The 21,857-nt window shown below is 39.5% G+C and overlaps 1 protein-coding gene across 5 annotated transcripts in view; it reads right to left on the bottom strand.

Moving 5' to 3' along the window:
* auts2a (activator of transcription and developmental regulator AUTS2 a) overlaps positions 1-10,283 on the bottom strand; it is a 1,126,933-nt gene extending 1,116,650 nt beyond the window's left edge. For all 5 annotated transcript variants that reach the window (XM_073053558.1, XM_073053563.1, XM_073053562.1 and 2 more), the window contains exons 1-2: positions 10,054-10,283; positions 8,931-9,692 (exon numbers count right to left, since the gene is read on the bottom strand). In XM_073053558.1, coding sequence (XP_072909659.1) covers positions 8,931-9,215 — 285 coding nt within the window. In that variant the 5' untranslated portion in view covers positions 9,216-9,692; positions 10,054-10,283. The remainder of the gene's footprint in view (positions 1-8,930; positions 9,693-10,053) is intronic.
* Between the last annotated feature and the right edge of the window lie 11,574 nt (positions 10,284-21,857).

The following is a 21,857-nucleotide window of genomic DNA, read 5'->3' as shown; positions in this document are numbered from 1 at the left end:
GTTTCAGTGTGTTTTGTAATGACATAGGAGATTTTGAGTTGATTAAAGCACAGATAACAATCCTTTTCCTCCTCACAAGCATAGAGCTCTCTGGAACAATTTTTACAGTTAAAATGAAATCTCTCTCTCGCTCTCTCGCTATCTGCTGGAATCACTCCAGCCTTGGTCTAATGTCACAATCGTGTAAAATGAAATCTCTTTCTGTTATGTGATGTGAAGCCACATGGAAACACTTGGCAGAACATAATGCTGGCAGTTAGTGGAGCTAAGATAAAGATTGCTGGCAGTGAGATAAGCAATTCAAGAAGACAACTTAAACTGGAAAAAAAACTCCTTAAGAACAGATATGTAACAGACGATTTAAATTTATCCTTTTTAAAAAAGCGTGTACTCAGAGGGACACTATACACTGCAATAACACTGCCAAGGATCTGATTGTGGACACAGGTTCAAATCCCAGTCCAGCTGGTATCCATTCTGAACCATGTGCAGCATTGGGTCACTGTGCTCAAGGGGATGTTGGGTCTGAGCAAGGATGTACTGCAAATCAGATCTTGGTCCTGTCAGGTGCTTCTCACAACTATATCCAGTCAGGGGAGGATTTATACAGAGGCATCTTGTCTCCAGAGTCACATGAAAGAAAAGAGGCACTTACCACAACATCATCAAAATTAAAAAAAAAGATCTGCAAGTCACAGTATGATGCAAGTTCACACTAATGGTAATGTGCAGAAATTATCTGGGCTTCATCGCTGTGTTTTCTGATAATGAAATGTGAAGGGACCCCAAACTTGCATCTGGTGTACAAGTCAACTCTCACATTTGACCAATTGGCATATGTCTAAACACAGTTAGTGAAATCTCTTAAGAAACTACATCTCTAACAAAAGTACTTTCTGTGCTTTTAATATTTAGAGACAAAGGCATTAAATGACTGTTGACTTACCATAAATGTGAACATACAGCCCAAGACTAACAGTATGGAAAGACACCACAAAACCACTTTGACACTTCTATTATAGTGCATGAAATTCATCATCAAGGCATACTGTTTAAATGCATACAGCTGATTCAAGCATCAAATTGCCTCCTGTTATTTGTGTTGTCAGTGCTCGCCACATTAACTATTGTCAGCACTTTATTTGATTTCACTTGGCAGCGTGATAAACCTAATATTTTTTATGTATTAACTGCAAAATAAAATTACTTCCCCTTACTTGTCGGACAACACTAGTAGGTAGGCAATACTCTGATTAAAGTCTGCAATTGGTGTTGATCATTTACGAAGAGGAATATAAATCAGATCGGGTAACTCTTGAAACCAGAGAATGCTCATGTAGATACAGTAACTGGGTTTGCATCTTCCTTCATGTACAAATTTATGAAATAAAAATGCAAAGTTCCATGCAAGAATCATTCAATTCACAGGCATGTCTTAAACATAGGTCAGAAATCCTCTGACATTGTATTATTTTAGAGAATGCCTCGAATCGATTAAATTTGTTCTTTAAATGATTAAGCCACATTAACTGCATCAACAGACTCATTTGCAAATCAATTAGCTCATTAAGAACAAACTTCCATTTATGTAGTGCCTCTCACAACCTCAAGATGTCCCAAAGCATGTTTTACAGCCAACTCAATACTTTTGATTTTAGATACTGTTGTAGTGATGGGAATTATTAAACTAACTTTGCACATAATTTTCATGGAAATGTATTTTCTCAGCAGGACGGAAACTAAATTCTTCTGCAAAATACACCTAAGGCAATAAAAAGTCTTACTTTGCCTTCAGATGCTGATGGAGAGGAACAATGTTAATCCAGCAAAATTTGCCTTCTTATTCTGATAGCATTAGACAGCATCTGGCTTTACTGAAGGCTTCACTAATCCCTAATCAACACTTCTGACTGTGTCGCTCACCTACTGAGTTGTAAACAGTGAAATGGACATATTCATAATTCATATATTTTTAAAACTATTGAAATATTAATAACAGTTCAAGGTAAAGTAGTCTGTAAAGACAAATTGAAGCTCATATTGAAAGGATGATTCTAAAACTCCACTTTGCCAGAGCATGTCAAGTAAAAGTATACATTCGGCATCTGATTCAAGATCACCTTGTGCAGATTAAAATAATACCTGCCGAAAGTCTGCTCTTAATTCTGTTTTTCTGAGCTATCAACTGAAGTTATTGGCAATGAGATATTTTGTGACCCATCTACATTGCAATGCATATCAATAATTAGACTGGATGGACCAGGATTTCTGCTTGGAAGAAGTTAGGTCGGATGGAATGTGACCCTTCTTCGTTCATCACTGTTCTGTTCAAAGACTGATCAAAATCAACCTGGGAACCATTTCGATTTGATCATAGTTAAAACTGCCCAAACTGGCAGCGACACAGAACAAACTAATCTCTATTCTGCAAATTATCCCACTGATCTGAATAGAAAATTTAAATACTGGACTTAATTACAGGGTTGCTTTTGATTCAGAGACTTCAGGCAAGAGTAGTTTACTTAGCAAATAGTCATATGCCACAAGGAATTTATTAACAATGGGACCAAGCTCGTTCACACATTGCAGCAGTTGGAAATACTCAGTACAAATGAACATTTGATCCTAAAGGCAGCCTTTTATGTTGGCAGAAAACAGTTGGATAGCACAATGATTGCTCAAATGCAGGGGTGATGTTAGAAATGGTGTTTTGTGGTGAAGTATTCAGACCATCACACAAAAAAGTATTAATGATGTATTAGAGCAGATCACTACTATAATCACAAATAACCCTGTTCTTTCTGCGATACTTTGATATCAGACTAATTATGTATGTTATCCGCAGGATATTCCCTTACCAATAGCAAAATTATCAAGTCTTGATAGATATCACGAAATTGATCACTGAACACATCCTATGGACTTGCGTTCAAGGACTCAATAACTCACGTTCTCAGTATTATTTATTTACTTTTTTTTAATTTTATATATCTACACAGCCTGTCGCCTTTGTACTTTTGTTAAGCTTGTCAGTCTTTGTGTGCAGTTTTTCATTAATTCTATTGTATTTCTTTGTTCTGCTGTGAACACCTGCAAGAAAATGAATCTCAGGGTAGTATTTGGTGACATATACATACTTGGATAATAACTTTACTGTGAACTTTGACAATAAGACAACTTTTGAGATATCCAAGAATTAGCACATGAGTATCTGCAATTTTATTTGGGACAGAGATAAATGATGTTTGCCCTGATCCAAAATACTCATCAGTTCCCAAAAATGTTCATGACTGTGCTTGAAGAGGGAAAACCTAGCCTTAACCATAAGATTTGAAACCCAGCATTACAGGTAAATGTATCTTTAGGCTGAAAGCAAATATTACATTTAATCAGTCTGAACCTTTTGTTAATATGCTTGCTGTATGAATTATTTCTGAATCTAGCATTATTTCCCACTGTCAATTTCCGTTCATGTAGCAGCTTCAATGTAATGAAATAAGGTAGAACTCAGTTTAAATCCCAATGGACCATTCGACACGACATTGAATTGAATCGTATGCTCAACTTCTAGAATAAGATTTACACTCACAACCAACAATCCAAGAGAGTGTGATCCCACAAAGTGAGCCAATTTCACCAATGTGTACACAATTCAAAACACTATCCTCAAGTACAGCAAAATTTACAACACCTTTAACCATTTTTGAATATCTTTTCATAAACAGAGAAGATTCTGCAGATGCTGGAAAACACACAAAATGCTGGAGGAACTCAGCAAGTCAGGCAGCATCTATAGAGATGCATAAACAGCCAACATTTCGGGTTAAGACCAGAAATCTTTTCTTATTTCATTCTCCATTTACATGTTATCACCGCAGATCAGATGCCAATCTGAATAACTGAAATGCTAGTTAACAGCAGCACTTTACAGCTTGACATTTTGAAACACCTCCCCTGAAGAGTGATTAATTAATATTGCAGAAATCTAATATATTCAAATAGTGTGAAACAATAAGCAATGAAATAATTCACTGCTTCTTCAACTGCAGCTCCTTCACACGCAAGTTCTGCAATTTAGTAGGGCAAAGGGAATGAGTACACAGGAATGCCTACAAGTTCCCATCCCAATCACACCCCATCTGTCACTTCATCACTACTGTGCTTAATTCCTGTGACCTGACAGCACTGTGGGAGTGCATTCATCTCAAGGACAACAGCAGTTCAAGTAGACTTCACACCACCTTCTCAAGGGCACCTTCCCTGTCTGAATCAACAAAAGTCATTGTCAGCTGACATTGTCCCCCATCAAAATTACATTTAAATGCTACAATAAGTTTTCACACAGGGGGAAAATGGAATCAGCACTAGCAGTATTTTTCTATCCTCTTATCTTGTTAAATCAATTCACAATAGGTGAAGAACTCTGCTGAGAAACGCCATCCAAATGAATATGACCCCTGCTTGGTGGAGGGAATTTATGGGCAGAAGAACCTGAAATAGCACTGTAGATAGACATTTGTCAAACACTTCTTTTTAAAATGGAATTTCATCTTGTTTTACAATATGTGGCATCCAGGGGACTTTCTACTCCCTAAATGAAGATGTCATTACCCGGGTGCACTGAGCATTTGAGTTATGAGTTCTTGCAAGTGAAATAATCTCAACATCTTCCTGTTTGAGTTGTGCCTTTTACAGTAAGAACGTAGACATTTGAACAGCAACAAAATGTATTTAAGATCACAGCAAATCTTTTAATCACAACATGAAGAAACTATTGAGGTTGGGAATGTAACACTATAAAGAAAATGACATTATTACCCACAGGTAAATATCAAGCCAGGATAGATATAATTGCAACTACAGCATAGCACAATAAGCCATTAAGGGCTTCAGATAATTCTTCAAAGTGCTAAAGTGAAGCTATAGAATTGTTGACGTTAATCTGAATCTATGACATCAATTCATACATTCTCACACACAGCAAAGTGTACAATTGTATACATTACCAATGTATTAATAATAAGGAGTAACAAACTAGCAAAACAAAATGCTGCATCTAAAACTGGGGCAGTACAAAGAATTTCCCCATCTGCAACATTTTAAAATACAAATGTACATATGTGGTGGTCAGTGCTCCCTGGCATTCCACATTAACTACAGGCAATGTTATGTTAACAATACAAACCCCAGATTACAGCAGACAGCAAAACAATGAGAATTTACAATTGGTCCTCCAAACATTACACAGGTCAAAACTCCTTCGTTTTGCATAGACGGGTAAAGCACAACTCAAATAATTGAATTTATATCCACGTCTTTGCCTGCATTCAGTACATTATTGACTGGCTAGCAAATCTGTGCATAACAACGTGTTACACAAAATTACTGGATCTGTTCTCTGCAGGGCTGCTTTTGATCAATGCCTCAACTACACCCTTCATATATTTAGTTGCATTTTCAGCCAAGCATGTAAATTCTGGATTTTTCATGGATGCTGATTTTTTTTTAAATCACAGTGAACACCATACCAGAGGAAAAAATGCATCCCAAGTCAGGAGAAGGTTTAACATCTCTACACTGTGGTGCTATTACTGGAAGGTTGCATGCCCATTAACTCTGAATAAATTACACTAAAAAGGGACAGTCAATTCTCACCAAAAATAACAGCAATTTCTGATATACTTAGAAATAAAAAAAATGAATTTAAATACAAATTGCTTTTTCTCACTATAGTAAAGTCCTCTTATGGTGTGCTTGTGTTTTTTTCCTGATCTTATTGTGGGAGGTAGTTGATAGCTATGCAGTTTACTGCAGTTCTGTTAACAACATCTTATTAAACAATATAACAGCTCATTATAAAATCACCCTCCCTTTTATGTTAGGCAATATGAATTCTCACTGAGATATGTTTTTATATGTTGGCTGGAATAAGCGTAATCCATGCCATCACAAACTAACTATGCATATGTTGCAATCAAAAGAAAGAGCTGATACTTTATTTTTTTATATATTTAGAGCTACAACACACTAGCCGGTCCCCTGGCTCAACATGCTAGCCAGCCCTCTGCCACCCAATTACACCAATGGTATATTTTCAATACATACTGAAAAAAAATCAACTTTCCAAAGGATTGGATCTGCAAATCCGGAAGAACATTTTTCACTGATTCACCCATCTGCCCAACTAATAACGTGCAAGTGAATTCTTGACCATGCCTAGAACAAGTGACTGAAGGCTTCAACTTTACAGAACTCTTTAATGATACATTATTAATAATACAAGGACCAACAATTTAAAAATCGCCACAACAGAACTCTTGATCAATAATGATGGTTTTCAAAGAGGGACACAATACTTAAAATAATTTTAATCCAAAAGTTGATTGGTTTTAAGCAGACTACTACAAACACTGAATTTACATTTTGATAATTAGTTGGGAGCATTGCAGAAGAATGGTCCTGGTACAAAAGCTGTCAAGGAAGGACAGTGCATAACAATTAAATTTTATTACAGCCTCTTTATACTTAGGTAAATTAAAATGCTTTAGTTTATAAGTACTTATTTACATTTTTTAAAAAAACATAATTAAATATCCCAGCAGTGTGCACAAAACCATGACAATGGTTCAACCTCGTTAAAGAACTTGGTAATTAACCAAGTAAGACTGACTCATTAAGAGTTGTGTTTTAAGTTGATTCCTCAGAGCAAGACTGTTTGAAATCTTTTTCCCTATACCTGAAGTTTATTTAAGCTGTTCAGTCAACAGAAAGGTAAAATAACATTTTATTCACTTAATTATTCCAGAGGGGTGAGATCTAGTAATACCCAACAGATATTTAAAAAGTCAGCTAATTTTAGTAAAGGATCATTGTCTATTAACTGTAATAACACCATTACAGAAACTTATTAATCGGTTCTGTAATTGCAGTGAAAATTAGACAGCTCCAGTAAAGTACGATCTACATCAGCAAAACAAGCTACATCATCAAATCAGTGGCTTGGACACTAACGGACTTCACTGTCATATCAATTAATCAATTATTTTCTCATCATTTATTTCCCTTACTATGATTCCAATACTGATCAAATTAATCAATGTAATTCTGAACAGTCTGCCAGGTTTTCACTGTACATCTGACATTCAATAGGAAATCCCATAAATAAGATGAGAGAGAACACAGCTTTTGCAGTGACAAAAATGTATTACATCTAGACATCATTCAAGCACAAGACTGCACTGGGAGTCTGGAAAGTGAAGACACTTAGGCAACCAATATCTGCATATTTAATCACTACAGTTAAAATAACTTTCTATGCATTGTGCAAATCAAATATGTCCATAGTTTCTTTCTCTCACCTTAAGGAAACACAACTAACACAAGCAAATAAGAACAATAATTGGATCAATTCATTGCAATGTAATGTTGCAAAGCAATGTTAAAATAAAACAGTTCAAAGAAAAAGAATGTTGCTCCTCATTAAACTAGCGCAATGGCAACCAAATATCCACCTTAGGTTTCACACCATAACCTCGATACAAGTTATCACATAGACAAGGTTGGAAATAAAATGAAAGTCTGCCATATGTTATTCTGAGCAAATATCCATTTCTTCCTATAGATGTCACTGACAAGGTCTGATGGTTTAAAAAGTTATGCTTTATTTTTGGAGAGGAGAAACATGCAATTTGGACAGCACGTAAACAATGCATATAAAAGTGATATCAGGCAGCATCACAAGCAATAACTCAGCTTATTTCTACACTGGGTCTATGATACTGCAGTGCAGAAGCACTAGAACACATGAACTAATTTATAAATAAAACTTCTGGAAATGCTCTAAGGTGTTATGTTCCACTTCCAGCACAAATATATTAATGTTACAGAGAAGGAAAGAAAATTCCATTCCTCTTTGGTAATAAAAGGATTAAAAACCAGTTCAGAATTTGATCCAAAAGCATAAAAGACACATTTAACTGAAAAAAGCACCAAATACAAAGGATAAACAATCAATACTTGTCATTTTGGAGATTTAAGTAATAATTTAAGTGGCATTTCATTCTCTAGTTCTGGATTAAGCAAACAAACATTCCTGAATGGAGACTATTTACAGTACTTTGTTTCTCCGTAATACTGGTGGAGGGGAATCCACCCAATTTTGGATAAACGGTGCTGGTTCCACTGAAACAGGAGTCACCCAACCAGTTTACTGTAGATTACTGAAGATTCTGGTAACACTAATAGCTTTTTTCACCAAATGCAAGATCTTCACATCCACAAGTTCTCCTGAGCATGCTTCCAGATGCGCTCTCCCCTCTCAATATTCAGTAATATAATTTCAGAATCACAATTCAATGCAATTTTATTAATCAAATAAAAGGTATTTTATCTGTTCCTCTCATTGAGGTAATCTTCTTTTGCATCCTTTCTAGCTCTGTTGACCTCCAAATCAGTGCAGATACATTACTTGGTGGCTTTTCAACCTTCTCAGTCACTACTCATTTTTAACCAACAGTAGTTCATAGGAAAGTGACTGAACAATATTAATTTGGCAAATTACAATGGAGGGGCCTATTTCTCAGTGACACATAGGTTAAAGTGGAACACGAATATTAACCAGCTGCACTCCTTATACCCACTACTAAATATCAACACTGCTTTCATATATTAAAATGTTTCAGACTTCGACTATGGGGTGCAAAGTGAATTAGGGGTAGAAAGAGTCCACAGAACAACCTAACCAAAAACTCTAAGCTTTCCATGATAGCTGAGAGAACAGTTCAATTACACAACCAAAAGTAAAATTAATCATTTACAACATATTTTGCCATGATAATGAAGGGCCATTATGGGCTTCCTTTCAAAACTGAGCCACATCCAAAACTCTCGGCTCAAGGAGGTAAAATTTGCATAATCCAACCGTTGCTTACCTCCAATGCCTCCAATGTCACAAAACTGGCTATTCCAAATCCATCAATGAGATCTTCTTCTCCTGAAGTCGAGTCTTTCCTCCGTCGTCTTGGAGGTCTAGGTCGGGATGTGGCTGGATTTTTGTTGCTGCCCTCTCGCTCAGATCCCGATGAGGACAGTGTGCTGACGGCCCTCGAACTGCCTCCACCACCGCCACCTCCTCCTGCCTTTGCCTTCCTGTCTCGGTTTCTCTGAGCCCTGGATCGCCTACTCCGGCGAAGCCCACTGCACCGCGGGCCATCCATTGCACACCCACGAATTCCCCACAGAAAGGTGACGGCTAAAATATATTCTCCCTCAATAAAATCAACAATAGCAATTCCACAAAGCCCAGCCAAAGCACTTTGCAGGAGACGATGGCTAAAGATGCACGTCGCCTGTGTATTAATAAATCACCGGGACAGAAATCCGCAAGAGAAGAATCCGTTTATAACTTGGATGGAGAAATTATTCCAATATTCCCATAATAATTCCAAGCGAGCCGACCATCCGGACAGAAAATGACAAAATTCCAAGTAAAATTGACAAGAAAATCCCCAGGTGAAATTGACCAAATTCTCAAGTGAAATTGACCAGGTCTCCACAGTACGGACTGACGTTGATTCTATAATAACACTTTTTCCCCAGATGAGACACCGACTTGTTTTTTTAATTCCCCCAATAGTTTCAGCAGCAGTAATCTCCCGGAATCCACAATAACCACGACCACAATTTGGTCCTTCCTAAAAATTAAAAATAAAATCACACACTTGCAAAATGCTCTTTTCTTCCACTTGTAGCGGCCGGAAAATAACTAGAAATCCTGGCTGATTTTTATGTCCCTCCCATCATTTCTGCATTTTAACCAGTTACGAAAAAAAAGGTGCTTAGTAGCAAATCGCTGTTTCATCCACACCTTTTCTGTCTTTCCACACTCACTATCTCTCATCAATCTCTCTCGCACACATGCACTGTCCCTTTCCCTTTCCCTCTTTCTGGCTGTGTCTGTCTGTGCCCCCTTCTTCCTTTCTCCTTCCCTCCCTCTCTCTCCCCCTATCTCCCTCTCTCTCTGACTTCTCTTTGTCTGGAATAAAATTCACGCACCGTCCATCCCACCACAGTAGATTCCAGCTCTAGCCATCAGACTGAAGACTTTCGGAGCTGACGGGTTTTTTTGTGTGTATTCTTCTCCAAATTCCGATCAAATGCAAGGAAGGGGATGAAAGAATCCTAATCGAGGGAAGGAGGGAGATGAATAAGAATGGAGAGAAGGGGAAAAAATCCTTTAGAAAGAATGGAGCTTTCCTCAGTCAGTAATACACAGATCCACAGCCCTTTCAGCGCAGGGATAACAACTTACGCCAGTTCCGCTCATGTGTACTTCCTCACCAGGAAATAGTCCAGTCGTTTTTACACGGGGAATTTTTGGGGAGGAGACTTTAAAATAATCCAGCCGGTTAACGTTGAGCCCATCTCGGGTAGCGCGGTCTCCGAGCTCCGGAGCACAGCCATGTTTACAAACAGCCCGGTATCTTAACGACGGATCGTTCATTACGTTGCACTCTGCATCCCTCTCTTGCCCGTGTTTCTCAAGTTCTGATGAAGTGAGGCAACAAACCAGCAGACGCCGAAAGATCAGGGAAATTGGCACCAGTATCTGTAACAACAAAGATTACACCGGCGTGTATGTTCTTTTTGGAGCAGCGCGGTGAAACGGTTCGCGTTTCTGCGCACCGTGCATTGTTAATTAATAGGCTTTGCATTTTTAAAACATATTGCAAAGATCGACGAAACTGCAAGTGTGTCAAAGTTGGAGCGATGGTTCAGTGTGCACGGTTTGGGCGACTGAAAGGTGCCGGTGTACACTTACCCCTTTTTTAATAAGTTTATTGCAAGTTAAGTATTAAGATAAGGTCATCTTTTGTTTGGTAAAGTGGAACAAAAGGTGGACCTTACCCTTGTGACGTGATGGGATCAGGGTATAACGGACCTGTGCCATCAGCGCGGGATCCATGTCAATGGAGTGAGAGGAACTCGAGCCTGGTGTGGGAGAAATGCTCTGTCTCGGACATCCCGCTCTGAGACAAAAGTTTTTGAACTGGTCGATGTTCGGCGTCAAACATTATCCCATGTTGGGGAATCACTATACTCAAACCAAACCAACCCAAGTCACCTGCTGGCGATTCTAATGAAGGGCAGATTGATGTACTGGACGAGAGTGAAAATCGATATAGTCGGGTCATTTTGTATTAATAAATATTTTCATCCGTACTGAGCATGACTCAACAATGTTGGTATTAAAATCTATTTAATTCCTATGGAATGTTTAATAGTAGGAGCGCAGTAAACCTGGAATTCCTTTCATTTGAAGTTAATAAATATTTATTTCGCCTGTTTTACTTATTTGTGAGACCCCGAACTAAGTTCTATTCAAGTATGGCCAGATTATTCTTTCATATTCTATGTGCTTGGGTTTTGCAACTTTACTGGTATTTTCAGTTTCCTTGATAATTTAGAGGTATTATTTTTAAATTATGATAGTTTGCTATTGAAGGACATCAACTATCCAAGGTATTGATTCCTCATTTTATACTGATCGAATTTAAACAAGGCAAAAGTAACAACGTTGCTGTTTCCCCATCGACTCCTGAAACGACTGAATGTAATTGTTCCTCAGTTAAGAATGTTCATGGTGTAAATGGACAAACTACCTCGGCGTCTGATAATGTAAGCAGTTTAAAAAGAAACCAGCAATCACGTGGTTAAGTGTCACCAGACACTGCAAAGCCTCCATCTAATCAACGAGCAGGTACATTGAACTGATACAAGTCAGAATTAGCCATAATATCATATCGCACCGGGGGGGGGGGGAAAGGTGGTCAGTTTCATTCAACAATATCAAATTTAAATTTGGCTAATTTGACCATTGTTTGAAGGCTTCAGTAAACAAGGAATTAATAGCAAATTTAAAGAATGAGCAAAATTAATTTGTTTCAAGTTCCTGCTTGTAAACATTAGTATATTTTGGTCTAACGGATCAAATGCATGTAAGAGGCCTTTTGAAAGGTACAGAAAGTGCACCTCATCTGAACTAAAACTAGTACCAAATCAATTGATCTTTGGGTAGACTCCATTTGAATCCTAAACTTTGACCCATGTCATCTTTCAGCTGGTGATTAAGCTACTATGCCATCGCAGCTTTGGGATTGATTTCCAGAATATTGTATTAATGATTTCAAAGGAAAGGGAGATTTTGAACAGACTCTACACTTAAAAGCAACCAAAATCATTGCTAAGCATCCAAATACCATCAAAAGGTCATCACGCTGAGGCTAGTTTACTTAGTTTCCATCGCTGCCAAATTGTTCTCAAATAGGACAGAATAAACAGCTAAATAACATGGCATTCCCCACTTTGGACCACCAATAAGAAACTATTACTATTAACTCTGGGTAGGTTGCGGGTTAAACGTCATCTTCCTCTTCAGCCTCAGAAAATCAGAACTGGAGAAAGATTAATGTTGTAGCCTCAGCTCTTGAATAATTTTTTAAAAGTGTTGTCACTGTTGTAACACAGAAAAGGCAGCAGTCAATTCCTGCAAGTAGAAGTGCTATTCAGCTAATCAGGTGGAGTGCATCAGTTAATGACGTTGTTTTGATTTTCCCCCAGAATTCATCATTTCCCTCTCCTGATCGGAAGTTGTTAACCTTTGATCAATATATGGCAACAATATTTTTAAAAAGATGAGATGCAATTAAATGTTTCGGAAGGAATAAGCAATCTGCTGGAGGAACTCAGTGGGTCGAGCAGGTTCTGTGGTGGTGGAAAGGATTCTTGATGCAGGGTTTTGACCTGAAACATTGATAATTCCTTTCTCCCTCACAGATGCTGTTTGACCCCTGGTTCCTTTAGCATTTTATTCACTCCGGACTTCAGCATCTGTAGTCCTTTGTGTTTCCAGTTAATGTGTCCTTTGTCCAAATTATAAAGTGCTCAGCATCATATTCGACGAGTGAATTGGATGGAGTATAGTAATCTCATCACCCTTAGTATCATTCTAACCAACGGTGTTTTGACACCACCAGTTTGAACTGGATTGGATGCCCAGCATTTATCGTCCAATAATGCAAACAGAACAAAAGGTGTAATCAGTGCCCCAGTGGTAAATCATTAATCAATTCATTCTGTTCCAATTGGCGTATATATTTTATGAGACCATGCAAATATTCCTGTAACAAATGAAAGAATTGTGCAAAGATTTGAATATTTTATTTAGCTAGATTAGCAAGGTAAAGAAAGTGCCTTTCTTATTTCACTAAATGTACAGTGAAATACATTACGGAGATATATGCCAAATATCTTAAAAATCAATCATGTAAAAATGACTTGAACTGCTAATTGACTACAGTGGCAGGTGCTCAGTACAATCACCTCAGGAGCTCCCAGACATGTGACAATTTCATTTTCAAAACAAAGAAGCTAAAAATAATGCATGCACAAGACTATTTGCTCTATATCATTAACATAATCCTTCTTCCATTCATACATTACACCTGTACTCTCTAACTTACAGTGGATTCCAATCTGAAAACACAAATTTTAAATTCTCCTCCCTCCTTGTTACTGAAGCCTTTGATCATTTAAAATTCTTGAAGATCCACATAATACATATTTGTTGCTCTGCCTTCTAGGCACCACCATTTTAATTGTTTCACAATTCCTAACTATACCTTCAGATGCTATGAATCCCACCTCTGGAATCTAATCTGCTTCCTTTCCTTACCTCCATTAAAATGTTCCTTAAATCTCTGAGCAACTGTTCGGTCACTTTTCCCAACACACGGTCAAGATTGAATTGCATTTCATAATGTTCTGAGAAGAATCTTAGCAGATGCAAGTTGCTTAGTTAGTAAATTCAGGTTGCCATCGTGAAAAATATTTTTACTGGATCTAATCTTCTTCAAGATTTTTTTGTCACGAGGTTACACCGCACAGAAAAAAAGCTCTTCAGCCACCAAGCCCACAGCAGATAACAAGTATCTATTTTACACAAATCCCACACTAATCTTACTTTATTTCCCTCAGTTACTGTCAACGCACAGAAATTCTACCACTCACCTACAAGGACAGACAGTAATGGTGCAATTACTCGAGTCACGTACGATGCTCTTTTAAGGGGTTGTCTAGGCTGGATTCTCTTAATGGAAAATGCCTGTGCATGACTTTGTTTAACATGGGGAAGCAGCCTCCACATAATATTTGACAGATTGGGGTCGGGGTCCAGTAGCACGGAATGCGAAACGATTGGGGACCCTTCATTGCTGCAGCAATCCTCTGACTTCACTGCCACTGTCATCATTTTCCGCCAGCTCTAGCGTGAGGTGTTGGTCAGATTGCTCTCTGTCCAGAACCTCCCCCTTGACCTTACCACCTTGGACTACCTTACCAGGAACTAAGCTCCGGACAACATCACTCTCGTGACCTCACAACACTCTCTGCCACAACAAGGTGACGATCCTCAGAGAAGTTACTGTTCCACCGTCATCTTTGTGGGAAGTAATGAGAGCACCCAGAGGAAAGGCATGTGGTTACAGAGAGAGCATGCAATCTCAATACAGGCAGCACTGGAGGTCAGGATCTAGGTTGGTGGAACTGTGCATTGGCATCTGTACTTGCTGTTTCACTGTGAGCACTGATTATCAGAATCAGAATCCTTCATTATCGCCAAGTATGAGGACACATACAGGGAATTTGAGGCCGGTTTCCCTGAGCTCTCTCTGTACAGAATTAAAAGTAAACAAAAACAATAGTGCAAATAATCATAAACTATATACAATGAGGTCCACCTCATTGAATGTACAGGTGGACTTGATTTATAATTGACTAAAATTCAAGAGTTCATAAGACTGATGGCATACGGAAAGAAACTGTTCTTGTACCTATTTGTCCTGGCATACAGTGATCTAAAGCGCCTACCAGAAGGAAGGAGTTGGAAAAGGTAATGTCCAGGGTGTGATGGGTCTACAATAATGCTGCTTGCTCACTTCCTGACTCTAGATGCATATAAGTCCTGGATCGAGGGCAGCTTCATACCAATAATCCTTTCTGCAGCCCTGACGGTTCTTTGGAGTCTATACTTGTCTTGTTTGGTAGCTGATCCAAACCAGACAGTGATGGACGAACAGAGAACAGACTGGATTATTCCTGAATAGAATTGAATCAGCAACTCCTGAGGCAGGTTGTACTTCCTGAGTTGACATAGGAAATACAACCTCTGCTGAGCCTTTTTGATAAGAGTGTCCGCGTTGGGTGCCCACTTCAGGTCCTGGGAGATTGTGACACTCAGATATCTGAAGGTCTCCACAGCAGACAAAATACCGTTGAGTATAGTGAGTGGGGGGAGTATTGGGCGGCTCCTCCAGAAGTCCACTATCATCTCCACAGTCTTGATTGTATTTAGCTCCAGATTGTTCTGACCACACCAGAGGGCCAGCCGTACCACCTTTGTAATTACAGAGGTTACACCTCTACAACCTCCGTAATTATTGACAGCAGAATACCAAATATCGGTCCAATATCTGAGAAAATAATGTTCTCTTTAGTAATCCAATCAATGAATTTAAGAAAAATCCGATGCATGTGACAATAAGGACTCTTTGCCAAGCTGGTCACAAGAGGATCCTTGCACAATGAAGAGATCTCCAGAGAGACGAAGGAAGTGCTTCAGGTACCTTTTCAAAGTCTTCGTCAAAAAATATAGCATCCTTATTGACTTATGGGAACACTGACCTGTGGCCATTGAAATGGAGAAAGAGCATCAAGAAAAGCATGTCTTTTTGATGGGCACCAAGTAGAAATGATGGAAGGAATGTATAACATCCCAAACAATAACTAAGCACCTGTCCCTTGCTTTCTTTCTGCATGTGTGGCTTCTGAGTTGACATGTGTGCCCGATGTTCAGGCTGGCAGAAATAGAGAAGGAGGTGCTCCATGTCACCCTTGACCACAGGGGACTGCCTAATGAGAGTGTCACTCAGTCTGTGTACATCATTTGTTCATTTCACGAGCAGATAAAACTGCACTCAGCAAATTCATGAGGACACCTCCTCACAAGCTACGCTAATATGACAAAAGAAAAATGTACAGAATTTGCAATCATGCGAAACAGCTTCACAAATCGAAGCAAATGACTCAGCAAATTTATACACAAACGTGATCATTTTAAACAAACTCTTGCAGACCCAATTGCACTCAGCACATCCACACAGAAAGCCAGTGGTCAGAAATGAAGGCAGCGAAGCTTAGCAAATTCACGTAGCCTCACACTTTCCAAAGAGACATTGAAAGGCATTTACAGTCAGCAATTTCAAAGCAGGTTCAATTCTACTCAGCCAGTGTAGGACATAAACAGGTTCACAAAGGAAACCTGGCAGTAATGGCTGTGGCACAAGTTAACTCACATATAGTCTCACTCATATTTAGAAATCTCTGCAGACACTGAACATGCCAAGCAGCAGCAGTGCGGAAACAGACACATAAAATGCTGGAGGAACTTAGCAGGTCAGTATCTATGAAACAGTCACCATTTTTGGCTGAGAGCCTTCATCAGGACTGGAAAAGAAGGGGGCATAAGCCAGAGTAAGAATGTGGGGGGGGGAAGGGAATGAGTATAAGCTGGCTACTGATAGAAAGAAACAGGGTGATGTTAAAGGTGGGTGATGGATGGGGAGGGATGAAGCGAGAGGCTGGGAGGTGATAGGTGGAAGACGTGAAAGGCTCTAGAAGGAGGAATCTCAAAAGGAGAGGGCAGTGGAACATGGGAGAAAGGGAAAGAGGAGGGGCCCCAGAGGGAGGCATTGGGCAAGTGAGGAGAAGAGAAGGAATAAGAGTGGGAAAAAAAGAGTAGGGCAAGGGTAGAGAGATGACTGGATGTTAGAGAAAGCAATGTCCACGCCATCAATTTGGAGGCTACCCAGATGGAATATGAGGAGTCACGTGAAATTGGAGCGAATTTGGTTAACCTGTCAACTGTGGGCACCATCAATATTATGTTCAAATCAAAGGCCCACACAAGAACGTTAACCCAATCTTTCTGCTGAAGGAGTATCAGCACTGGGTTACCCACTCCACTGACACACTCATTTTACATTACAAGAGTCTGTAGATGCTGGAATCTGGAGCAACAACACAAAGTGGAACAGAGGAACGCAGCAGGTCAGGCAGCATCTGTGACAGAAGTGGACAGTCAATGCTTTGGGATATTTTACATTACAATGAAGACAAAGAGAAGCAAGAAGAGAGAAAAAGAAACAAGCTGTTGGAGGAACTCAACGGATTAGGCAGGATCTGTGGAGAGAAATGGATAGGCACAGGAAGGGTCTCAACCTGATATGTCAACTCTGTATGAATGAATACCATAGCAGATCCAGTGGGTCAAATGGCCTAATTCTGCTCCTATATCTTATGCACTTAAGCTGCCTGTCTCACTGAGTTTTTCTAGCAGCTCGTGCTTTGCTCCAGATTCCAGCACCTGCACTCTCTTGCGTCTCCAGAATGAAAAAAGCTTCACATCATGCCATTCACTGCTGTAGAAGACTCTGACCCGGTTTTACAACCAAACACATTTTGAACTCTAGTTCCCACTCAAATACAAAAACAAGGTAGCCAATATTCCCATAGCAATGTCCCCACAAATAACAATGAGATGGTGACCAAATGGGCTGAATTTCTTCAGATTTGTTGACTGAGGCATAATATTGGGCAGGAAACTGAAAATGGACGTCAAAGGACGGCGGTCAAAAGATCCCAGTCACTTTGCACAAAATTTAGGACAATTAGGATATAGGACAAAATTTCTTCCTCACCTTCTCTGTTCTGTCTGTCGAAGTTATTTCTGACTTTGGTCCAGACTTCTTACATCTGCGAGTTTTGATTTCTGTAGGTTTGCGAGCAAGTTTGCAAAAAGACGCAATTAAACTCAGTGGATTCACACCCAGGCAGAATATCAGGCAAAACAAGTTCACATGGAGAGGGAATCAAACTCAGCTAGTTCTCAAAGGAAATCACACTCTGCAAGACTACACACAAATATAACCAGCAAGTTCGCACACACAGGCAGTCATTTTCAGCAGGCTCAGACACAGTCATCGTTGCTGGGTGCAGAGGCAGTCACACTTAGCAGGTTCACATGGAGCAGTAGTGGCACTCAGGAATGCCACCAAGAAGCAGTCACGGGAATATCAGATGGAAAAAGCAATCACGCTCATCAAGTTCGCACTGCAACATCTCTCCCAGAAGCAATCGCATTCAGCCACTCAATGGTTTTCATACGAGATGCAATGATGTAAGAATGATTAAAACTGGTGAGTTCTCACGCTGACACAGTGAGTCCATATAAAGGCTCAAGAGATTTACAGGGAGGGGCAATTATACGGCGGATACAGAGATGTTGAGGAAATCACAATCAGCAAGGTCACGGACAGAGAACATAAACTGCAACACTTTAGTAGATTTTCACAAGAGAGTGTTTTTAAATATCAACATTGGCAAGTTCATACCCAGCTGAAATCAAACCAGGCATGTTCAGACAGAGAGGCTAACACACTGCTATTCCATATAGGGTAGTGAACATGCACAGCAAATCCTTATGGAATGAAATGTGCCAAAATGTTTCATTTTTGTTGAGAATCTAGTTTTCTGCTGGCTTCATTAGCTATTTCATGATGCCCAAGGGGCTAGATCATCAAATGTATTTATGTAGTTCCTTTAATGTAACAAAATGTACCAACAAAACTAGGTTAAATAACACTTTCATTTTATTATTCTCAAATTTTTGGAATCCCTCCATGTTCATCATTAGTTTCAAAAAAAAGGTGCCATCGTACTGAAGAAACTATTGAAACTGATAACCAATGTAAAACTATTGAAACTGATAACCAATGCTAGGCCAAAAATAAAGTATATTAAGGACTGCTTTAGAAAACAGGAGGTGGGAGGCCATTTGAGAAAGGTACTATATGTCAGAGATCAGAGCCTGGCTGCTGAAGACACAGCTGCTAGTAGTGAACAAATTGATTTTGGGATTGGTCAAGAGGACAGAATTGCCAAAGCTTGAAACCCTTGCAGGATTGATGCTCTGGAAGAAGATTACTTGGTTAGGGACAGTCGTGGCCCTGGAGGGATTTCAAGAGTTTGGGAATTTTAAGATCAGTTTGTTACTTACTGTGATCCAGTGTAGATCACTAAATACGGTGGCACAGTTTTGTAGTGGTTAGCACAGCGCTTTGCAGTACCAGCGACCTGAGTTCAAATCCCACGGCTGCTTGTACGTTATCCCCGTGACAATGTGGGTTTCCTCCAAGTTAAGTAGTTTCCTCCCACAGTCCAAAGAAGTACTGGTTGATAGGTTAATTAGTCATTGTAAATTGTCCTGTGATTTGGCTGGGGTTAACTTGGGGAGCTGCTGGGCAGCACAGTTTGAAGGGCCTGTTCTGCACTGTATCTCAATAAATAAACAGGTGCTGAAAGAATGGACAATGACACAAGGAGCTGAGTGTTAAATGGGCTCAGGCTGATGTCGACTGGCAAATGTGCACTGGACCAGGAGAATGTGAAATAGTCAAGGGAATGGACGAGGTGAGGCAGGGGTAGGGTAAATTGAAGTCAGGCTGGTGGGAATTGATAGATGGTTGCAAATCTGCACCAGGACTGTGAATCATTTGGTTCAGCTTTACATACTTTTCAGAGAAACACACAAAGCTACTTACAGGGAACAAAGGCTGCATCAAACAGACCAGATCTTTCTGCCAAGTACATCATCTCTCTCGAAATCTGGTTCGAAAGCAGAGGCCAATCTCACTGGTGCTCCTCACAGCGGTCTGAGTACTGAGGACACCTCAGTCCCAAGGTGCCACCAACAACATATGACAGCTACTAAAGCTGCAAGAAAATTGAAATGATTTTTCAAAGCCTCTGCCATTCAGAGACATTTAAGATTTATAGGCTGGACTAAATGATCAACATGGGAAATCATTAATTTTAATAAACAAAATGTTATTTTACAAAACAAAGTAATTAAAGGCATTACTGTAAAAGAATTTTAACCTGCATTTTCTTTGTCTCATAATCCTTTGTTTGATAATCCCCATTGCAATCTATGTTTCACTGACTAAACTGGGGAGGGATCCAAGTGGTGATTCCCAGGGTAATACTTGTGTGAAGGTTTGGGATTTCCTGCAGTTCAAACAGCTGAACATCGGGAGCTCTGTTTGGAATTGCCAGCATTAGCTGGGAAGAAGTCATATCACTATCTCACTCCACACACAGTGTCTTTTTTTTCTGATGACAGGTAGTCGGAGCAGAGATCAAACAATTCCAGTCAAAAAACTGATATCCTGTGTGACTTTGTCATGTGTATACTAGGTTTGACTGGAAGATCTTTTTGAATAGACAGTAATTCAAAGTGTCTTTGTATCCTGGCCATCATTTCAATGGTACGGTAGGTGTCAACAGTAACGTAGCCAACCAGCACTTTTGCCTCTGAGTACAATGAGTCAAGACTCATGTCAAAATCTTGTATACGTTATCCAGGCAGGTACATGAGACTAGGGCTCAGGACCACTGGATAGTTGCAAGTCTTATCTTTTTGTTATGATTTTAAAACAAAACCCTCTCTCCTCTCAATTACACAAATGTGATGCCACATTTCGAGAAAGAGCATGAGTTTTCTTGGTGCTCAGGGCAATGCTTATCTCAAAAACAGCACTTAAAACACTTTGTTAGCCGGATCACGTTGATGGCTGCCTGATGGTTCCTCAGAGATTCACCTGTTACCTAGAGAGAAAATGTCAAAGATGCTCCAGACTTCAACACAACTGGCCTGTTGTTGCACACTTTAGCCTCAAAATTGAGGCGAGGAACACTCTCTAATGTTCTGAGACGCGAGTCTGGATACACTTTATATATAGTTCCTCAGTTTTATACGAGCCGCAGGTGATATATATAATGTATTTCAATCAAATGAGGCAGCAATGATATTGGCAGTTTGTGGGTTGGGAGATGGCAAAGCACAGAGCTACCAAACACAATTGCAACTGTTGGCTCGTGTGTGGTTAGAGAAGGGATCGTGGAGACTGCAGAGCTTGAGCTGGTTTGTGCTCGATGGGGGCTACTATCTGCGCATTCATTGGCTGTTAAACTCTTCACATTGTGCTGAGATTACAAAAATACAAAATCTTACTTTAATTTTGTCAAATCAGGAATCTTCACAAAGAACCCTCTGAAAAATGTTTTTAAAGCATTTGATTACCTGAAGTGGTTTGAAGACACGATATTAAAAGAATTAATTTCTTCCTTGCTGCATGAATGAACCAACAGTTTGCCAGTTTATGCTCTCTGAAATGTTTATTCTTCTACCATTTTAACTACTCTGTCTGGCAATTAAAATGCAGTTCTCTTCAATCCTTGTAATAAAAAAGAGAGCCCCAAATTATCAGATAGAATTTAAACTGAAATCACCTGCCATGGATATTCTTAATTTCTGCAGAACACTGGAGATGTTAATCTTGATATCAAGGCATGTAAAATTTCCTTTGGGATATAGGAACCCAGGGCAGCTATGATGGGATTACAAAATGTGAAAGAATTAAAGAAAGATTCATGACGAGACCAGAATATGCAACATGGCAGTCACTCTCCACAGATTCACACCTTCAGCAATGACGTTTATTGACTCAGTGGAATTTACACATGAAGTTGTGTGTTTGAAGCTGACTAACATTGGCCTAATTCTGACACTAATTGAAGATGTGACGGGTTTCTGGTGATTCTGGAGGATCAGCATGTTGGATTGCATATGGAATACAAAGGAGTGACCATGCTCTGCCCCCCCAGTAGTTAACGTGAGCTCC

This window comes from Hemitrygon akajei, chromosome 8, assembly GCF_048418815.1.
Source record: "Hemitrygon akajei chromosome 8, sHemAka1.3, whole genome shotgun sequence".
Taxonomy (NCBI): Eukaryota; Metazoa; Chordata; class Chondrichthyes; order Myliobatiformes; family Dasyatidae; genus Hemitrygon; species Hemitrygon akajei.
This window is presented reverse-complemented; position numbering and strand designations above follow the sequence as displayed.